Source organism: Oncorhynchus mykiss, chromosome 23 (assembly GCF_013265735.2).
Source record: "Oncorhynchus mykiss isolate Arlee chromosome 23, USDA_OmykA_1.1, whole genome shotgun sequence".
NCBI lineage: Eukaryota > Metazoa > Chordata > Actinopteri > Salmoniformes > Salmonidae > Oncorhynchus > Oncorhynchus mykiss.
This window is the reverse complement of record NC_048587.1, coordinates 38,344,908-38,367,305: the sequence shown is the minus strand read 5'-3', so window position 1 is coordinate 38,367,305 and position 22,398 is coordinate 38,344,908. Positions and strand designations below refer to the sequence as shown.

General features: G+C 42.5%; 1 protein-coding gene across 6 annotated transcripts in view; it reads right to left on the bottom strand.

Annotated features, from left to right (window-relative positions):
• Positions 1-18,127: 18,127 nt before the first annotated feature.
• LOC110502703 (glutamate--cysteine ligase catalytic subunit) overlaps positions 18,128-22,398 on the bottom strand; it is a 33,494-nt gene continuing 29,223 nt past the window's right edge. For all 6 annotated transcript variants that reach the window (XM_036960420.1, XM_021580944.2, XM_021580950.2 and 3 more), the window contains 2 exons: positions 20,255-20,375; positions 18,128-19,936 (listed from right to left, as the gene is read on the bottom strand). In XM_036960420.1, coding sequence (XP_036816315.1) covers positions 19,755-19,936; positions 20,255-20,375 — 303 coding nt within the window. In that variant the 3' untranslated portion in view covers positions 18,128-19,754. The remainder of the gene's footprint in view (positions 19,937-20,254; positions 20,376-22,398) is intronic.

The following is a 22,398-nucleotide window of genomic DNA, read 5'->3' as shown; positions in this document are numbered from 1 at the left end:
CCGTACCTTGGTTACCTTTTTGAGTCAAAGGCAGCTGAGCTCCAACTTGCGCCTGAGGATGAAAACATTGTCCGAAAGCAGCGTGTAGCCTTCACCATCTCCCTCACTAATGAGTTGACGGTGAGACTGTCGGACAACATCGAAGCATTGCAGTACATGTCAGTTTTCAATGTGGAGGAAACTCTAAAGCACAAAAAGAGCCCTGGAGAAATAGAAAAAATAGCCAAGCTCCTAGGCTACTCCCCTGCAGAGATAAACAAGCTTGTCCAGCAATGGCGTGCCATCCATCTTAATAAATGGAATGAGACAAAAAACACACTGGGCTTCTGGAGTGAGATTTCAGGGATGCAGCTGATATCAACCCGTTTCAAGAACTTGCCATGGCTGCTGTGTCTGTGTTGTCCTTGCCACACTCAAATGCTGAAGTCGAGAGAGTATTCAGCCAGATGAGTGTGGTAAAAACCAAACTTTGAAAATCGGACCCTAAACTCCATCCTGTACATTCTATATGGACTTAAGCTGCCTGGTGAGGCTTGCTATGAGCACCAGCTGCCTGATAATGTTTTGCAGCTTTTTGGCACATCAGCTGCTTACTCATTTAAGTCAGCTCCCTCAGTTGCTGAACCTACCATAGAGAGCCTTGACCAAAATGACGACGACCCACTCTTTCTGTGAGCCAGCACAGCCTGGGTGTGTGTGGAGGGGGGTCTGGAAAAAAAACAATTAACCTGAATTAGGGCCAGACTAGTTACCTTAATTTTCTCACATTGCCATTGACAGTTTTTTCTATTGTCCGTTTTTGGTCCATTTAGATTGTTAATGTAGATTGTATACAAAAAAGAAAATATGGTTAAAAATGTTCATGTTCTACTGTGACCATAAGGTTAAAAACCAAACCAAATTAATGAAAAAATAGAAAATAAAAATAAATAAAAAACTAAGTAACACTGCCAGTGTCTCTTTTGGGTCACTTTTGCCAGTCCCAAGCCCGGATAAAGGAGGAGGGTTGGAATTTTGACATTAAAAAAAAACAAGAATCGACAGAAGAAAGTTAATTTGTAGTTCTAAACATATTTAGGGTGTTTTTACTCACTTTTTGTCTCTCCCACGACTTTATTCCTCTCTCCTACAGCGTCTATCACAATTACATGCACATGGCCAATTATGACGTCATTTAGAGACTTCTAGAGACTTTCAGGACAGTCAACAGCTACTTTCTTGACTGAGGAGTTGGCAACACTGCGCAGGGGGGGGGGGGGGGGGGGGGCAGGGGTTGGAGAAGTCAATGAGAGACGTTAGTTCGTTAGTTATTAATTTTCTCAAAATGTAAAGGCACAACCTAGATTCGAACCAATGTCTTAAGTAGTTGAACATGTTATTACTCCAATCTCGTGGAAGTTACAAACTGACACGTTTTCATTTTCGTCAAAAACAACTTTAAGTTCCCACATATGCTGAGCACTTGTTTTTTTTCCCCTTCACTCTGCGGTCAAACTCATCCCAAACCATCTCAGTTCGGTTGAGGTCGGGTGATTGTGGAGGCCAGGTCATCTGATGCAGCACTCCATCAAGCTCCTTCTTGGTCAAATAGCCCTTACACCGCCTGGAGGTGTGTTGGTCAATGTCCTGTTGAAAAACAAATGATAGTCCCACTAAGCGCAAACCAGATGGGATGGCGTATCGCTGCAGAATGCTGTGGTAGCCATGCTGGTTAAATGTGCCTTGGATTTTAAATAAATCACAGACAGTGTCACCAGCAAAGCACCCCCACACCATCACACCTCCTCCTCAATGCTTCAGGGTGGGAACCAAACATACGGAGATAATCCATCCACCTTCTCTGCATTTCACAAAGACAAAATCTGTAACGAAATCTGTAATTTGGACTCAAAGGACAGATTTCCATCGGTCTATTGTCCCTAGAATTCCTAAGCAAACAGCTGGAGGCAGGGCTTTCTCCTATAGAGCTCCATTTTTATGGAATGGTCTGCCTATTCATGTGGGAGACGCAGACACTGTCTCAAACTTTAAGTCATTACTGAAGACTCATCTCTTCAGTAGGTCCTATGATTGAGTGTAGTCGGGCCCAGGGGTGAGAAGGTGAAAGGCAAGGCATTGGAGGAACAAACCGCCCTTGCTGTCTCTGCCAAGCTGGCTCCCCTCTCTCCACTGGGATTCTCTGCCTCTAACTCTATTACAGGGGCTGAGTCACTGGCTTACTAGTGCTCTTCCATGCAGTCCCTAGGAGGGGTGCATCACTTGAGTGGGTTGAGTCACAGACGTGATCTTCCTGTCCAGTTTTGCAGGCTCGTGTGGTAGAGGAGCTCTTTCTGGGCTATACTTAGCCTTGTCTCAGGGTAGTAAGTTGGTGGTCTGTTGATATCCCTCTAGTGGTGTGGGGGCTGTGCTTTGGCAAAGTGGGTGGGGTTATATCCTGCCTGGTTGGCCCTGTCCGGTGTTATCATTGGAAGGGGACAGTGTCCCCCGACCCACCCTGCAGTATCTATGCTGCAATAGTCTGTGCTGGGGGGCTAGGGTCAGGCTTATCTGGTGTCCTGTGGGAATTTAAGTATGCTCCCTCTAGTTTTCTTTCTCTCCTTTTCCTTCCCGAGGACCTGAGTCCTAGCATCATGCCTCAGATCTACCTGGCTTGAGGTCTCCTGGCTGTCCCAGTCCACCTGGTCGTGCTGCTGCTCCAGTTTCAACTGTTCTGCCTGCGGCTAGGGAACCCTGACCTGTTCACCAGACGTGCTGGTTTTGACTCTCTCCCCCCTGCACCTGCTGTCTCAAACTCTAAATGCTTGGCTATGAAAAGCCAAATTACATTTACTGAGTTACTGACCTGTTGCACCCTCTACAACCACTGTGATTATGAACCACTGTGATTATGATCTATGAATGTTTGAACATCTTGAATAATCTGGCCTTAAGTTTTTCCTAGCCACGTGCTTCTACATCTGCATTGCTTGCTGTTTGTGGTTTTAGGCTGGGTTTCTGTATAGCACTTTGTGACATCTGCTGATATAAAAAGGCCTTTATAAATACATTTGATTGATTGATTAGGCCTATAATATGAATTACAGTGACCTCTAATTATTGGGACAGTGAAAGACTTGTTCTTTTGGCTCTATACTCCAAACGTTTGGATTTGAAATCAAACAATGACAATGAATTTCAAGTGCAGACTGTCAGATTTCATTTGAGGGTATCATCATCCATTTCAGGTGAACCGTTTATAAATTACAGCACTTTTTGTATATAGTCCCCCCCCCCCATTTTAGGGGAGCAAAAGGATTGGGACAAACTCACTTGTATGTGTATTAAAGAACTTGGTCCCACATTCATAGCACGCAATGACTGCATCAAGCTTCTGACTCAACACATTTGTTGGATGCATTTACTGTTTGTTTTGGTTGTGTTTCAGATAACTTTGTGCCCAATATAAATTCATGGTAAATAATGTCATTTTGGAATCACTTTTTTTGCAAATAAGAATGTTTCTAAACACGTCTACATTAATGTGGATGCTACCATGATTACGGATAATCCTTAATGAATCTTGAATAAAGAGGAGTGAAAAAGTTAGACGCACAAATATCATACCCCCAAGACATGCTAACCTCTCACCATTACAATAACAGGGGCGGTTAGCATTTTTAGTGGGGTATGATATTTGTGCATCTATAACGTTCACACTAGTCATTATTCATGATTCATTCAGGATTATCCATAATCATGGTAGCATCCACATTCATGTAGACGTTTTTAGAAACATATTACATTTACAATACAAATGATCCCAAAATGACCCCAAAAGGGTCAAATTACATTTTGTAGAAATGCAGGAAATTAGCTTTAGATGCCCCAAAAATTCTGAGGGAGGACCCCCAGACCCCCGCCAGTTTAGGTCTCCCCACTACTAAAACCAAAGTTGCCCCCCTCCCCCCTGTATAGATTACATTGATTTTATCATTGGCAAATTGGCTTAGTCTCATAGTGAGGAGCCTGTACAAACTACAAAACTAGCTAGCCAGCTATGAGTAATGGTAGCTAGCTACCTGACAGGAGAGCTAGCTACGTTAGCTTGCTAATGTAGGTACATTAATAGCTTTAGGTTGGTTGTTTTTAATCTCAACTTCAAGATTTCCACTAAGGACGGTGCCTCTCTGGCCATCACTCTCCCTCGTTTGGGCAAGGGACATTTAAGGTACACTCGGATGTGACAATGTAAAACCTCATTCAAGTGCCGAGGGTTTAGGGCCTAGTGCTGTCTACTTTGAGTTTGGACTGCAGCCCCGGTTGCCTCAGCACGCATAATCTGCAGCTGGATCCTTCTAGTGGGGAAGAAGGTCAAACTCTAGTGTGTAGTGTTAATAATGGGATATGTAGGAGGGTGAGCCGGTCAAGGATCGATTCAGACAAGGTGGTCTATTGTATGACAAGTGACAGTTTAATTATGAGTAAAGATATCTGGTACAACGTATACGGGCCATTTCATTCGGTTCTTAAGGAACCAGCAGAAAAAGAAGCGCAGATAACAGAGTGCACATGTCTCATATACAGAACAGAAAGTAGGTTGATTCTAGAAGATCGGGTCTTCGGGTTGGTTCAGGCTGAGGTGTAGTCTTCTTGGATTGGCCCTGTTGGGCCGTCCGTCATCCCTCTGAGTCTTGTTCTTTGTCACACAATGTTCAGCTAAAAAGGAGATTAGGTGTGTGCGCTGTCCTCAGTCACACAATGTTCGGCTAGAAAGGAGATTAGGTGTGTGCGCTGGTTTCTGCAAGTCAAGGCTGTCTCTTCCTCCCAATGTGTGGGTGTATGTCTTATCTGTGTGTCCTCGGCAGTTAGTGTGTGTAATGTGTGTGTGCTGTGTGTGTGGGTGTGGGAGCTATCCTGTATGGGACCTAACATGTTTTACTGTGAAAATACGTTGTCTCAGTTATAGCAATGTAATAGCAGTAGGCTGGTCACCTGCATAAGAAATAGCACTTCCTTACAAATCCCTCTCTTCACGTCTCCCCAGAGACGTGACACAACCTAACTATATCCAGACACAACAAGAAAACTTTTCCCAGAAGGAAAAGTTTTGTGATTCCCTCTCTTCACATCTCCTAAGAGATGTGACATAAACTAGGCTAACAATTACAAAGTTTAAAATACCTTCATGTTCTCCATTCGATCCCACTATGTACTAGATTGGCTACCAGCCACCTAGGAACTTGCAACCCTCATGCCAAAAGAGAACAACAGCTCATTGAAAAACAGAACAAAAGAAAATTATGTGAAATTTAAGCCCCCCTTTTTGACACCCACTAGGGTGTCACTCATTATCCCTTATTTCAGCAGTCATAGCATTTCATGAAAAGAAAAACAAAACCTAGTAGGCACTCTCAACCTCATCCTCAAATTCGGGCAGGTCATTAGCAAGCAGAGGAAACATCTGGGAAAGGGGGGAAGGGTCAATAGCTCTAGAGATAACCCTAGTGGTAAGGGAACGGATACATGGAATGCAACAGCATCCACAGAGAACCAAAATGGCCGCGAACACCGAAATGGAGACCAAAACGGAGGAGACCAGGGTTTTATATTTACCAAAGGCACTCATCCAGGAGTCCCACATTGAGGTATCAATCCCAGAATGAGATTTCATTTTACCATTAAGAGTCCTCAAACCTTCTAGGGCTACGGTCAAGCTACCATCGGAGGCTGTGTTATTAGGGATGAAAATACAACACTGTTCACCAAACATAGTGCAAGCTCCACCTTTCTCTGCCGGTAGCATATCCACTGCAATGCGATTCTGGAATGTATTCTATCCACATTTTTATTAACAGTGCACCACCAACAAATGGAGGACTCAAACCCAGCTGCCACCTGATCCACCAACTTGTATTCGTCAGGAACTCCCCTTGGGACTCCAATGGCGTCTATGTACGTCGGATCACCACTAGATGGGGTGGTGGCACGCCTGGAACGTCCCCTGGATATTCAGGGTTCACCCTCTGGACCCTAAGGATGAGGTCTCCAGCCTCTGTAGGGTAGATAGAAACAGGCAAAAGGAGAGTAACAAGTGCACAGCTTCCAGTAGTATTGGAGGGTAATTTATCAAACAGGACAGTGTTGCCACACCACCACCTCACATCTGCTCTGGATATTGGACTGAAACTCCCAACAATGTTGATTGTATCCAGACACCAATTCCCAGGAACCTGTCCCACATTAGTACCGCCTCCCGTCATTTTGACACAGGTGAAATGTGCCCTGGCAACCTTGTTGGAAAACAATGGTTTCCTAGCAGTAGATTTAGTCATGGGATAGACAGCATCCCAGGCAGAGCAATTACAACTGGGGTTATCCGTAGTCATTAATGGGATTAAACATGTTAGAGTCACATCTGTAACAGACTTCTTAAAACACGGTATGATGCAAGCAGCACAACACATCAATAATACAAATACAAGAATTAGGGTCAGAAATCCAGTAACCACCATACCAGTGTACTTACCAAACCAGGCTCCCAACCAAAAGAACAGTCCAGACTCCTCCACCCCCGCCATGGTCCTCATCTCAGCAGATAGTGCACCAAGCCCATTAAAGGCCTTAGCTATACCACCATCTGGAGTGGTGTTATTAGGAATATACGTGCAACATTGTTCACCGAACATCTTGCAGACTGTCTGGCAACCCTAGATGTGGCCTCAAGCTGTTCAGACAGACCAGTGAGTGCATCACGGGGGTAATTCACAAAACGCTGTTGATTATAGTAGATATAACTGATCCATGCAGTCTGTCTAGCATCCACTATGGCTGGACCTATAATAGGTAGTAAGTGCCAGAGTCCATCATTCCTACCCAAGGCCTGAAACTCATGAGGAACCCCCACTGGCACTCCCAACAGGTTAGTGTGTATGTCAACTACATCCTCTGTCCATGGAGCACTACATCTATGTCTCCCATGGGATGGAATGTTTTCAGGTCCCCTGGATACAAAACCCAACAGCTGTTCAGAAGTAACATCAACAATGGTCAGTGTAATTATCAAACTGGTCAGAGCACACGTACCTTGCCAGTCTCCTCTAAGAATGGGTCTCAGTACTCTTTTGGGTCCACATATCCACCACACATCAGCCAGACCACTAGTTTGGTTTAGGCCTGTAACTGGCCAAGTGGCATAAATGGTTATGTTACTGCTGCAATCAGCTTCAGGCAATCTCCCATAGTCCATGCCACTACCTGTACCCGTGATGCAACTGTAATTGCCCCCATATGCCTTAACACCCCAAGGGGCCCGATGAGGAGGTACTGTAGGAAACACAAGGCTCAAAGAGGAACAGAGGGTTGAATTGGGCTGAACCTGGTAAAAACCTCTCAGAATACACAACCACCCTTCTCCTTCTCCTATAGCAAATGGGTGTGTAGCCAGAACAAGTCTAGCATGACTACAAATAGTGCAGTCCTTTCTTCTCAGGGTTTTAGCTGTGCACCTCATATAAGACAGCCACAAATTGTCCCTACCATCAAAACCAGTCTCAGTGCCTAATTGATCAATAGCTGTGTAGTCTCTAACATTAATTACCTGAATAGGATTTTTTAACACAGTGGTGGTAGGTGGCAGGTTCGGTCCAGGGGTGGTAGAGGAGTGTGTCTGGCCCTGGTTCGTCTGGGACCTCTGGTTTTGGCAGCTCCCTAATAGAAAACACATCCATCGTGTCTGTCCCGGTCCTTTGTAGTCCGAGGGTGTAAGTGCCTGCATCAGAGAGCTTAATAGTTTTGATGGTTAGTAGGATTTCATCACCTTTACAAAGTTCAACAGTGCTCCCAGGTTTTCCCCATATGATGGAAAACCTATCCACCTTTGTGGGATCCCCTATGCTATAAGAATACCCTCTTCTCCAATCCTAGAATTGTCCCAAGTTGGTTATCATGTAATCCCCATATGGACACCCTCCCCCATTACACAGGTACACTGACACTCCTGTAAAGCCCCACCCTCTCCCAGAGAACACATCACTAGCAAGAGCCAGACACATCTTCACTTCTATGAACAAAAACAGGGGTGACAGGACAGGGAGGGTTACTTCATTCGAGAGATGGCCCCCGGAATTCTGTTAATTCCAGTTCTCCTCTCGAACACTGTTTTTTGTTCGACAGTGTCAGTGTCCTACCCTTCCCCGTGCGATATGAATCCGGGTAGCTCTTTCAGCTAGCTGTCACCAGGAGTCCTTGTATGGTCCCCCCGACAAGCCTCTGGGACTGGATTGAGTGACTTCACCTGTAGTTCACCTGTAATGCATAAAATCCTGGACATACAGGCTTGGTTAACAAACAGTTTCTCATATGTTTTATCTGATTATATATTTAGTTTCTTATCCAATAGGCCCCATCCTATCCTAGACCACAATTTACCCATCCCCCTTTTGATACCTGGCTCTGCCCAGGTAACAACCTTACCTACTCTAAATAATGACTTAGGTAAGATTAGTATATTATCCTTCTGTTCTGACATTATCATGTAGGAGCGCCCCTTTCATTTTCCACATGTCCAATTATCCCTTTTGTCTCCACTCAGTAACTGTTATCTACACATTCTGTTATCTTTGCTCGTCCTGGCTCCCTTTTCAAACTTCTCCTCTCTGCTCTCCAACCTTCAAGGTCTCTGCAGTGCAGGGGAGGGCTCTTCTGTCTGCCTTTTCCCCTTATCTGTCTGTAGCTCGTTTTCTCATGTTTCCAAATTTGAACTAAATGTCTCACTGTTTGGCTTTATCTAAACTCATGGATTTTTTTTTTTTTAGAAAAACATGTCTATGGTGGCACTTTCTAAAGTCCTTATATAGGTTAATTAAACCCCACTATAATTAATTTACCTTAAAAAATAAAAACAAAAACAAACCGTATTACCCATGACCACAAATTAAATATTCAAATGGCCCCCCTATATACAGGTGTTAAAACCAAACACAAATATCTCAATTTCTTCCCTGCCCTGTTTGCTCAAAATATGTCCCAAATACTTAACATGAGTCTACCATAAATAAAACTTATCCTAGCTAAATTTTCACACCACGTTCATCAGAGAAAATATAATGACACTATAATGTAAATTTCACTGCCTTTTTGTATTAAATTACCTTAATATCAGTATTACAAATTACCCTAGATTCTCCATCCAAATGGCTTTCCAATGAGGCTGATCAGACCACAAAGGAAAGTTACAATGGAGGTCATAAGTCATACCACCTTCCCTGTGTTTGATTACCAATTTCAAACCAGTTGTAACTTTAGTTAACGTCAACCTGCTCCGCCACAGGAGTGCCATCTGATGCACTGTCCAGCTAGACCAGTCAGGACCAGTCTCTGCCACTAAATTCTTCCACGTCCATTTATTATACCCCCCTTCTGTCATGTACCACACTGATCTAGACCAACTGATTGCATGAGTACCATAACCGCCACCTGGGCTTCCAATAACACCCCAGGTAAGTATAACAGTGGTAGTAGCGTTAGGCGGGATACACAGAGTAGCTGACCTAATCAATTCTGCAGTACACTCAAAGTCATTATTCTGAACTTGACGTTTAGACAGAACATGCGTATCCGAGAATATTGAAGCATTGGTGATGTTTAGCTGGGTAGTCTGTTCCTGGTCAGTGATTATACGCTGGGCTGCCCATATCATTACTCCCAATGTCAAAACAACATTGACTATAATTAGGACAAACAATGGGCCAGAACAACCCAGTCTTTCCCATGGTCTCCTAGCCCTTCTAGCCCATGGTGCTACTCTAGTGTCCCTATCATCTGAGGATGGGAGTCTCCTCCACATGATCAGACGGGAGGGATGTCAGAATTTGAATTCGAATTGGATGTGAGTAAATCACTTCTTACTTCAGCCAGAGTTCTGGCAGGGGTTGGGGCTGGTGTACAATGTGTCAGGTGGTGCCAAGGTGCGCCTAATTTACCTTTGACCTGGACTGAGTGTGAAGTAACCTCCTTCACTTCGTACGGTCCAGTCCACCTGGGATCAGCCCACTTTCTCTTGTGGACCTTGATCCTTACCCAGTCCCCAACTTTTACCCTTGGTTGTTCCGGGACGTCAGTCAGCTCCCTCTCTGCGACACAGTGTATCTGTTTGGAGAGAGCTGCAGACAATTCCGTCAATTTCTTCACATAGTCAGACATCCCTATTTGGTGCACATCAAGAGGGGGCATATGACCTCCCTCTCTTGGTGGCCCTGGCATTACTCTACCTGTCATTATTTCATGGGGTGAAAGATGTGTCCCTGCACCTGGTGAGGACCTCATGGCCATCAGTGCCAGGGGCAGGGCTTCCACCCAGGTCAATTTGGTCCCTGCACACACTTTAGCTATCTTAGCTTTCAGATTTTGATTACAGCGTTCCACAAGGCCCTGCGATTGCGGCCTATACACAGAGCCAAACTTGTGTGTAATGCCAAACCTCTCCTCCACCTGTCTTAGGTGCTGATTTGACGTGTTTTTTTTAGAAATATTTTGTACACTCTTTGGATATACTTAGCCCGTCACTGGCTCGTGCCAGTGATGTATTCTTAGGAGACACTATTACTCGTACTCTGTCTTAACTCAGAGCCTCTCCGTCATATATCCAGAATTTTAAACAATAATGTTTTAATGATTAAACACGAGCCACCAATTCAGGAAATGATTATCAACATAAACTATGTTTTAACAATTTGGATAATAGATTTTTTTTTTTTTTTTTTGAATTTAGGAAATACTTTGCTCACAATAATTTTAAATAATGGTAATAATATCAGGGACTTGTGAAACGCCGTTTACATTTAGTCTATAGTCAACACACAAATATTATTACATGGACATAGTTTTAAACACAATTGTTCAATTAGAACATCTTATTCTATGACATCACACATTAGTACATTTATCACATTCATTCTGGCCACAACACAAAGCGGACTTTTCAGTCCAACATATCTTAATCATACATTAATCTATTGTAGACACCTCACCGGACACTACCAGCTATTGGATTTTAACCTCACCGGACACTACCGGCTATTGGTTCTATCTAAAACACTAATTGGATTTATCTTTTGCAGATGAATGATCGAATCATACTCAGATGTTAATGATAAAACTGATCACGCCCTTTTTCAGACGCCCGAACGAATATCACTTATACATAGAATATAATCCTGGTCACATCAATACTCAATAATAGACCACCTTACCAGACACAGCTGGACCGGTCACTAGCCGGACTATCGGTGAAAATCTATCCTAGACTATATTATTTATTCCTTACTGGTGTCTGCCACCAGACCGTTCACAGCCGGACTATCAGAATATTCTATAAATATTAGGTCTACTACTAAATATCCCTTACCGGTGTCTGCCACCGGACCGTTCTCATGCCGGACTATCGGAATATTCTAACTAATACTGATCCCTTACCGGTGTCTGCCACCGGACCGTTCTCATGCCGGACTATCGGGATACTCTAATTACCACATATGTTTACTTCACTGTCAATTTCAAGTCCATTATTTATATAAAATTTACACAAAAATTCTTACCCACACTCGGTACTACTGATCGTAATTTGGTATGACTATTCGACAATATGCAAAGTTTGATAAAACAGGTTTTGCTTACCTTATTTTGTGGTCGACCAGAGATCAGTTTCCCGAGTTGAGCAGAATTGTTGTCCACCCCCGAATGGTTTTCACCTGTCCTCCGGGAACCGTCCTTTCACCAACTCGCCCCCTCACACCCACATCAACCACTCTGGACTGGGTCGTTAGTAAACCATCCTCTGCTACCAAGTTTCTGTTAATAATGGGATATGTAGGAGGGTGAGCCGGTCAAGGATCGATTCAGACAAGGTGGTCTATTGTATGACAAGTGACAGTTTAATTATGAGTAAAGATATCTGGTACAACGTATACGGGCCATTTCATTCGGTTCTTAAGGAACCAGCAGAAAAAGAAGCGCAGATAACAGAGTGCACATGTCTCATATACAGAACAGAAAGTAGGTTGATTCTAGAAGATCGAGTCTTCGGGTTGGTTCAGGCTGAGGTGTAGTCTTCTTGGATTGGCCCTGTTGGGCCGTCCGTCATCCCTCTGAGTCTTGTTCTTTGTCACACAATGTTCAGCTAAAAAGGAGATTAGGTGTGTGCGCTGTCCTCAGTCACACAATGTTCGGCTAGAAAGGAGATTAGGTGTGTGCGCTGGTTTCTGCAAGTCAAGGCTGTCTCTTCCTCCCAATGTGTGGGTGTATGTCTTATCTGTGTGTCCTCGGCAGTTAGTGTGTGTAATGTGTGTGTGCTGTGTGTGTGGGTGTGGGAGCTATCCTGTATGGGACCTAACATGTTTTACTGTGAAAATACGTTGTCTCAGTTATAGCAATGTAATAGCAGTAGGCTGGTCACCTGCATAAGAAATAGCACTTCCTTACAGTAGGTAACTAAACATGAAGAAATACTTTTTTTATTTTAAAACTATGTTTTGTATATGGCTTATATTTATTTTGTCATTTAGCAGAAACTATTTTGAAACGAGTAGGGGAAAAATTTGTCTGTGCAAGGCAATTAACCCTAATTGCTTCTGTATGTTTTGTATATGGCTTATATATATATATTTTGTCATTAAGCAGCAACTCGTATCCAGAGTGACTTACAGAAGCAATTAGGGTTAAGTGCCTTGCTCAAGGGCACAGATAGATTTTTCACCTACTCGGCTCAGGGTTCAAAAGAGCGACCACTCGGTTATTGACTCAACGCTCTTAAAAACTAGGCTACGACCCACCCATATCTACACATCAAATGTACAAAGTTCAACTGCAGTAACATACCATAGCCTACTTGACCTGCTCTCTGGAAACTTCAAAGCCTGATAAAATACATTAAGTTTGAACTGCTTGCCTTACAAAAAATATCAGCATTTTTAAAAACATTTATTATGAAAAATATGGCCTGGGCCAAATCATTGAACATCAGCACTATGATAGCAGGGGCAGACTGGGACAAGAATTTGGCCCTGGCATTTTATCCGCACCAGCCCATGATTTGGTCAGACCCAAATGATGAGTAGACCTAATCATCTTATAAAGTCATTCATACTGCTTTATTAAGAAATGTAATACTGGACTACTGAGGTATTCAATAAATAAATAATTCTAACACATCCAAGCAGAAATGCATGATTCAAGATATTTTGATGTGCAACCTAATCCAATGATTGTCATGTATTTCAGGTTGACAATTACACTATAGTTGCTATATTGTGCTGTCAAAATAGGACTCCAGAATGTCCTGATAGTTTTTGTTCAATAAAGATTCATTACAAATCTTTATGTGCACTAATATCATAGGCTAATTAATTTGGGATTCAACACCTGAGGAATTAGAGACAATACACTAGATCTCTAAAATACTTAGACCTATAAGCCTATGCTCTCGCAATGGATATGTGCTGCACCATATCAAATATCTTGGATGTAAAATAGTTGCTATTGAGCTGAATATTGAGAGTTAATAAATAAAGATGATATCTACAGAAAGCTGAGACCCTCTTCTCTTCAACGGGGACAAAGCTTCCAAAGCGGTGTTTTTCCTACAATTGTATTTTGAAATGTTATACGATCAGAACAAATGTTTCTCTCGCGCGCATGGGGTAGAGGAGTGGCTTTCGCTTCACAGCCACAGGCCCCAGCAATACAGGGACAATGCAGTTTCAATACAGGAATAAGGACAATGCACTTTACTGTTTGACCAAATCCTGGTTTCAGCTGCCCAAAATTGACTTTTGAATGAGGTGACAATGTAGAATGTGCTCCATCTGCGTTTCTAGGCAAACTACCTGCCCTCCAGGACACCTACACAACCCGATGTCACTGGTAGGCCAAAACGATCAAGTACAACAACCAACCTAGCCACTGCCTGTTCACCCCACTATCATCCAGAAGGCGTGGTCAGTACAGGTGCATCAAAGCTAAGACCGAGAGATAGAAATTGTTTTTTAATCTCAAGGCCATCAGACTGTTAAACAGCCATCACTAACATTGAGTGGCTGCTGTCAACATACTGACTCATCTCTAGCCACTTTAGTAATTCAAAATTGGATGTAACAAATGTATCACTAGCCACTTTATATGTTTACATACCCTACATTACTCATCTCATATCTGGTGAACTGGTCAGGATTCCATAGCCGCAGGCAGAACAGTTGAAACTGGAGCAGCAGCACGGCTAGGTGGACTGGGGACAGCAAGGAGTCATCATGCCGGGTAGTCCTGAGGCATGGTCCTCGGGCTCAGGTCCTCCGAGAGAGAGAAAGAAAGAGAGTAAGAGAGAATTAGAGAGAGCATACTTAAATTCACACAGGACACCGGATAAGACAGGAGAAGTACTCCAGATATAACAAACTGACCCTAGCCGCTCCGACACATAAACTACTGCAGCATAAATACTGGAGGCTGAGACAGGAGGGGTCAGGAGACACTGTGGCCCCATCCGATGATACCACCAGACAGGGCCAAACAGGAAGGATATAACCCCACCCACTTTGCCAAAGCACAGCCCCCACACCACTAGAGGGATATCTTGAACCACCAACTTTCCCTAGACAAGGCCGTGTATAGCCCACAAAGATCTCCGCCACAGCACAACCCAAGGGGGGGCGCCAACCCAGACAGGAAGATCTCATCAGTGACTCAACCCACTCAAGTGACGCACCCCTCCTAGGGACGGTATGAAAGAGCACCAGTAAGCCAGTGACTCAGCCCCTGTAATAGGGTTAGAGGCAGAGAATCCCAGTGGAAAGAGGGGAACCGGCCAGGCAGAGACAGCAAGGGCGGTTCGTTGCTCCAGAGGCTTTCCATTCACTTTCACACTCCTGGGCCAGACTACACTAAATCATATGACCCACTGAAGAGATGAGTCTTCAATAAAGACTAAACTTTGAGACCGAGTTAGCCTAGTGGTTAGAGCATTGGGCCGGTAACCGGAAGGTTGCAAGTTCAAATCCCCGAGCTGACAAGGTACAAATCTGTCGTTCTGCCCCTGAACAGGCAGTTAACCCACTGTTCCTAGGCCGTCATTGAAAATAAGAATTTGTTCTTAACTGACTTGCCTAGTAAAATAAAAAAACATGGCAGCATTCCATAAAAATTTAGCTCTATAGGAGAAAGCCCTGCCTCCAGCTGTTTGCTTAGAAATTCTAGGGACAATTAGGAGGCCTGCGTCTTGTGACCATAGCGTACGGCAGGATCAAATCAGAGAGAGAGGTAGGAGCAAGCCCATGTAATGCTTTGTAGGTTAGCAGTAAAACCTTGAAATCAGCCCTTGCCTTGACAGGAAGCCAGTGTAGGGAGGCTAGCACTGGAGTAATATGATCAAATGTTTTGGTTCTCGTCAAGATTCTAGTAGCTGCATTTAGCACTAACTGAAGTTTATTTAATGCTTTATCCGGGTAGCCGGAAAGTAGAGCATTGCAGTAGTCTAGAAGTAAAAAAAAGCATGGATTAATTTTTCTGCATAATCTTTGGACAGAAAAGTGCTGATTTTTGCAATGTTACATAGATGGAAAAAAGCTGTCCTTGAAACAGTCTTGATATGTTCGTCAAAAGAGAGATCAGGGTCCAGAGTAACGCCGAGGTTCTTCACAGTTTAATTTGAGATGACTGTACAACCATTAAGATTCAACAGAAGATCTTTGTTTCTTGGGACCTAGAACAAGCATCTCTGTTTTGTCTGAGTTTAAAAGTATAAAGTCTGCAGACATCCACTTCCTCATGTCTGAAACACAGGCTTCTAGCCAGGGCAATTTTGGGGCTTCACCATGTTTCATTGAAATGTACAGCTGTGTGTCATCCACATAGCAGTGAAAGTTAACATTATGTTTTCGAATGACATCCTCAAGAGGTAAAATATATAGTGAAAACAATAGTGGTCCTAAAACAGAACCTTGAGGAACACCGAAATTTACAGTTGATTTGTCAGCGGACAAACCATTCACAGAGACAAACATATATTTCTGACAGATAAGATCTAAACCAGGCCAGAACTTGTCCGTGTAGACCAATTTGGGTTTCCAATCTCTCCAAAAGAATGTGGTGATCGATGGTATCAAAAGCAGCACTAAGGTCTAGGAGCACGAGGACAGATGCAGAGCCTCGGTCTGATGCCATTAAAAGGTAATTTACCACCTTCACAAGTGCAGTCTCAGTGCTATGATGGGGTCTAAAACCAGACTGAAGCATTTTGTATACATTGTTTGTCTTCAGGAAGGCAGTGAGTTGCTGCGCAACAGCCTTTTCTAACATTTTTAAAAGAAATGAAAGATTCGATATAGGCCGATAGTTTTATATATTTTCTGGGTCAAGGTTTGGCTTTTTCAAGAGAGGCTTTATTACTGCCACTTTTAGTGAGTTTGGTACACATCCGGTGGATAGAGAGCCGTTTATTATGTTCAACATAGGAGGGCCAAGCACAGGAAGCAGCTCTTTCAGTAGTTTAGTTGGAATAGGGTCCAGTATGCAGCTTGAAGGTTTAGAGGCCATGATTATTTTCATCAGTGTCAAGAGATATAGTACTAAAACACTTGAGTGTCTCTCTTGATCCTAGGCCCTGGCAGAGTTGTGCAGACTCAGGAGCTGACTCCACTGAGCTGTGGAGGAATATGCAGATTTAAAGAGGAGTCCGTAATTTGCTTTCTAATAATCATGATCTTTTCCTCAAAGACGTTCATGAATTTATTACAGCTGAAGTGAAAGCCATCCTCACTTGGGGAATGCTGCTTTTTAGTTAGCTTTGCGACAGTATCAAAAATAAATTTCGGATTGTTCTTATTTTCCTCAATTAAGTTGGAAAAATTGGATGATCGAGCAGCAGTAAGGGCTCTTCGATACTGCACGGTACTGTCTTTCCAAGCTAGTCGGAAGATTTCCAGTTTGGTGTGGCGCCATTTCCGTTCCAATTTTCTGGAAGCTTGCTTCAGAGCTCGGGTATTTTCTGTATACCAGGGAGCTAGTTTCTTGTGAGAAATGTTTTTAGTTTTTAGGGGTGCAACTGCATCTAGGGTATTGCGCAAGGTTAAATTGAGTTCCTCAGGTGGTTAACTGATTTTTCTCCTCTGACGTCCTTGGGTAGGCAGAGGGAGTCTGGAAGGGCATCAAGGAATCTTTGTGTTGTCTGTGAATTTATAGCACGACTTTGATGCTCCTTGGTTGGGGTCTGAGCAGATTATTTGTTGCGATTGCAAACATAATAAAATGGTGGTCCGAAAGTCCAGGATTATGAGGAAAAACATTAAGATCCACAACATTTATTCCATGGGACAAAACTAGGTCCAGAGTATGACTGTGACAGTGAGTAGGTCCAGAGACATGTTGGACAAAACCCAGAGTTGACGATGGCTCCGAAAGCCTTTTGGAGTGGGTCTGTGGGCTTTTCCATGTGAATATTAAAGTCAGCAAAAATTTGAATATTATCTGCTGACTACAAGGTCCGATAGGAATTCAGGGAACTCAGTGAGGAATGCTGTATATGGCCCAGGAGGCCTGTAAACAGTAGCTATAAAAAGTGATTGAGTAGGCTGCATAGATTTCATGACTAGAAGCTCAAAAGATGAAAACGTCTTGTATAAGGTAGTTGTTGTGAAATTGTTAGATTACTTTTTAGATATTACTGCATGGTCGTAACTAGAAGCACAAGCATTTCACTACACTCACATTAACATCTGCTAACCATTTGATATATTGGACCAGCTAATCTGGCATTTGCCAGATGGCCAATCCGCCCCTGTGTGATAGGATGGAGACTTGCTTAACTAGACTAAAAGTTGCCACTTCTATACTATTCAAGCGTAGGCCTATATTTTTAGGGCGTGGAACATAATTCTTTACATCTGCACTGATTTGTTTTATTTATGTAAATGAGCAGATTTGATCCATCCTTAATATGTAACGTATAAAATATGTTTACATTGATAAGATTGGTTCCTTTGGAGCATTATGCCATTCAACAGTAATGTACATTTGGTATGCCACTAGCACCCTCTAGTGAATTAAAGGTCTCATTCCACAATGAGCATTTATCAAGGAAACATAGAACCAAGTAACCAAGATAAATACTGTACTTAGTGCTGTACACAGATTTATTCAATGAGACATTCCAACCAAATGCTAACATTCACTTCAATGTCATATTACTTTCTTAATGTTCTACTGTCATGTCAGCACAGCAAATCACACTTCTTTCATTTTACATTTCTCACAAAAACAAAAATTATTTCAGACAAATGCAGATATACCACATTTGGAAACGTAAGAACCCTTGTTAATGTTTGTAGAGCAGATGGAAGTATAGTTTACACTTAAATATAGTGAACTTGTGTTCATTACATTTACCATGAACAGAATAAAAATATTTACATATCCAATTACACATCAGATTTCATTTTGTTATGGTTTATCTGTAACAGTATATACAACTTCAATACACCGGCTTCACCTTCGCAATGCACACATGCAATTCTATGTTCTCCATTAAAACTCAATTACACTGAAAAAAATATAAATGCAACATGCAACAATTTCACTGAGTTACAGTTCACAAGGAATCAGTCAATTTAAATCAATTCATTAGGCCCTAATACATGGATTTCACAACTGGGAATATAGATATGCATATTTTGGTCACAGATAAATAATGTAAATAAAAGTAGGGGCGTGGATCTGAACATCAGTCACTATCTGGTGTGACCACCATATGCATCATTCAGTGCAACATCTCTTTCGCATATAGTTGATCAGGCTATGATTATGGCATGTTGTCCCCCTCCTTTGAGGTGGTGGCGGATGAATAGCACGATAATGGGCCTCGAGATCTCGTCACGGTATCTCTGTGCATTCAAATTGCCAACAATAAAATGCAATTGTTTGTTGTCCGTAGCTTATGCCTGCACATACCATAACCCCACCGCCACCATGGGGCACTCTGTTCACAACGTGGACATCAGCAAACCGCTCACACACACACAGGATGCCATATACACAGTCTGCACGGTACAGTTGAAAACGGGATTCATCCGTGAAGAGCACACTTCTCCAGCGTGCCAGTGGCTATTGAAGGTGAGCATTTGCCTACTGAAATTGATTACGACACCGAACTGCAGTCAGGTCAAGACCTTGGTGAGGAACGAGCACGCAGATTAGTTTCCCTGAGACGGTTTCTGATTTTTTTTTGCAGAAATTCATCAGTTGTGCAAACCCACAGTTTCATCGGCTGTCTGGGGGGCTGGTCTCAGACAAAGAAGCTGGATGCAGAGGTCCTGGGCTGGCGTGGTTACAAGTGGTCTACAGCTGAGGCCGGTTGGACTTACTGCCAAATTCTCTTAAACGACATTGACATGACTTACGGTAGAGAAATTAAACATTAAATTCTCTGGCAACAGCTCTGGTGGACACTCCCTCAACTTGACTGCACAAAGGAGAAATGCCCACTAACATGGATGTAAACAAATTTGTGCACAAAAGTTGAGATTAATACGTTTTTTTGTGCGTACGGAACATTTTTGGGATTTTTATTTCAGCTCATGAAACCTGGGACCAACACTTTACATGTTGCGTTTATATTTTTGTTTAGTGTAGTTTGGACCACTTCTTTGTTCAGCCAGATATTTAGGCTCTCTTTTCACGTACATCATTGATGTGGACAACACATTAATTCATTGATTACAGCTGTGACAATTGGTTTATTTGCCCCGATTGACTGGGTCTCCAAAAAGTTCTGGGCATCGCTCCTCTCCTTTTGAGATACTGTCACACTTGCGGAGTAAGTCGTAGTTTATTTTGTCAGTTATTACGCTGTCCTGCTTGTATTGAGTGTGCTTGTCGACAAACTCCCTCATCCACTTTGCTATGGTCATCAGTTCACCTACATCAGCAACAAGGAGAAAGAGAGAAATATGATTTTGGCAGGGATTTTATCATTAAGATGTTACACTAATATATACACCAAAAACAAACAAGTTAATGTTTGGCATTTATAATTCTATACATTTTCATGTGGCTTCAGTTCAGATTCAACATTAATGCACAAAGAGCTACCAAACCATTTTGACAGTGTTAGGGAGCAAAATGTGCCTTCCACTATTAGAATGCTGCGTGCTTTTCCGAAATCCTATGGGCCACAAAAACATGTTACCCAACCCAGTGTCAAATTGTCATTGTCCATTTGCTAAATATAGTGTACCTGAGGCGCGTCTCTTGATGAGCTTCAGGTAGTTCAGGATGGTGCATCTTGTATCGACGTCCACCTCCATGTTTTCCAGGTAGCAGTTAAGGATTGGTATCAGCCCTTGAAAAACTCCTTCCTAAATGATAAGAAACAACAACTGTTATAGTCGAAACTCAAGAGTGCAGACAGAATGTTATCCTACGGAAGCTAGATCTACTCCGGCTTTTAGAAATCTAGCCAGCTTCACATTCCAGGCCAGGCTTCATCCATACTAAGAAGGTGGATATTGTTGTCCGCCCAGGGTCGCCATGTCCATGGTTTGCCCGCAAAAATGGGCTACTTTGAAAACAATGTCACAGGGTGAAAACGTATTGGTCGGAGGTTGCAGGATATTGGGCCACTTCTAAATTGCACCGCAGCTGCCATTGAATTTTTCTTTAATTATTATTATTTTATTTCACTGTGACCTGCTACGGCTGACTATCAGGCAGTGAGTGGTGGGGAGGGAGGCAGTCATGACAAGTGATTTGAAAACAACAATTTAATTAGCACTAGCTAGATACTTCTCCCACTATAATTCTTGTTTGCCTCGTTCGTTGTATCCTGACCGCCCCCCCAGTCCTACTAATCACTAGCCTACTAGACACAGCAAGGGAGAGAAACTAAGAAATAGTGATCCAACAGTTTCAGAGAGAAGATCGAAGAATGTGCTTTCTCACTTGGTATGTTGCCAGGGCTTTAAATTAAAGTTGTTCAGTCCTCCCGGGGACGCAAAAAAAAATTATGTCTGGGATGGTTTAAACAGATTCTGGGACAGTTCTGGGACAACTACCGTACATCAAATATTTAAAAAGCAATAATGCTAATGCAACAGATCAGAACATTGATCTTAAAATGTTTATAAAATATTATTTCTTCACATTATAAGTGCAGCAATGCGCATACGGCAGTAGGTTACGGGAGAAGGTTCCAAAATGCAATTAGCGGGAACACACTGTTCTAAAACGCGCATGGCACATGCAAGCGTTTTCATGTGACAGAGATTAAAATATGTTATAAATTTAGAAAGCGGAGATCTAAAGATGCAACAACTAGTATGGGTGTCTAATATGAGAAGGATGTGCCTTTGCCTGGTGGACAAGGAAGTCGATTTGAAAACCAATAGAATAATAGAAAATACTGGTTTCAATGGCACATTTTATAGTGTTTATAAAAGAATTCCCTCAACATATGGTCTGATTTTTGCCTTATAAAATGACGTAAAACCTCCAGGTTTTGAACAGTTAAGTTTATGGTTAAATAGTTGCAAAATGGGTAATGTGTGCGTTGTGCAAGACACTGGCCTTTCTCTTGGCTCATGGCCATTTGATCTGAACTAATCATTCAGAGTATATCAACATAATCAATACTTTATGTGAATTATCTGACATTACTGTCAAATATGACTGGCTTTTAGACTTTATGTATTTCAAAGTTTCATTGAAGTTAAGCTACATTTTCTGGCGCCTCCATGTCAGCATCGGTGTGGACATGATAGGCTACACTTTTACATGTAGGTTAATTATTTCTGTACATTTATGCAAAATATTATTCCAATGTTGGCCTTTTTAGAGGATAATTTTTTTATGTACATTTCTGGCTCAGTTGACAGCTGTATTTATCTATCAGTAGTAGGCAACTCATTAACTTTTGTGAAGGACCTAGGTCCTATGACCATAGCCATGTTGGCATATCAACCCCCCAAAAAATAAACTCGGCAAAAAAAGAAATCCCTTTCAAAGATAATTTGTAAAAATGCAAATAACTTCACAGATCTTCATTGTAAAGGGTTTAAATACTGTTTCCCAGTCTTGTTCAATGAACCATAAATAATTAATGAACAAGCACCTGTGGAACAGTCGTTAAGACACTAACAGCTTGCAGATGGTAGGCAATTAAGGTCATAGTTATGAAAACTTAGGACACTAAAGAGGCCTTTCTACTGACTCTGAAAAACACCAAAAGAAAGATTCCCAGGGTCCCTGCTCATCTGCGTGAACGTGCCTTAGGCATGCTGCAAGGAGGCAAGAGGACTGCAGATGTAGCCAGGGCAATAAATTGCTATGTCCATACTGTGAGACGCCTAAGACAGCGCTACAGGGAGACAGGACGGACAGCTG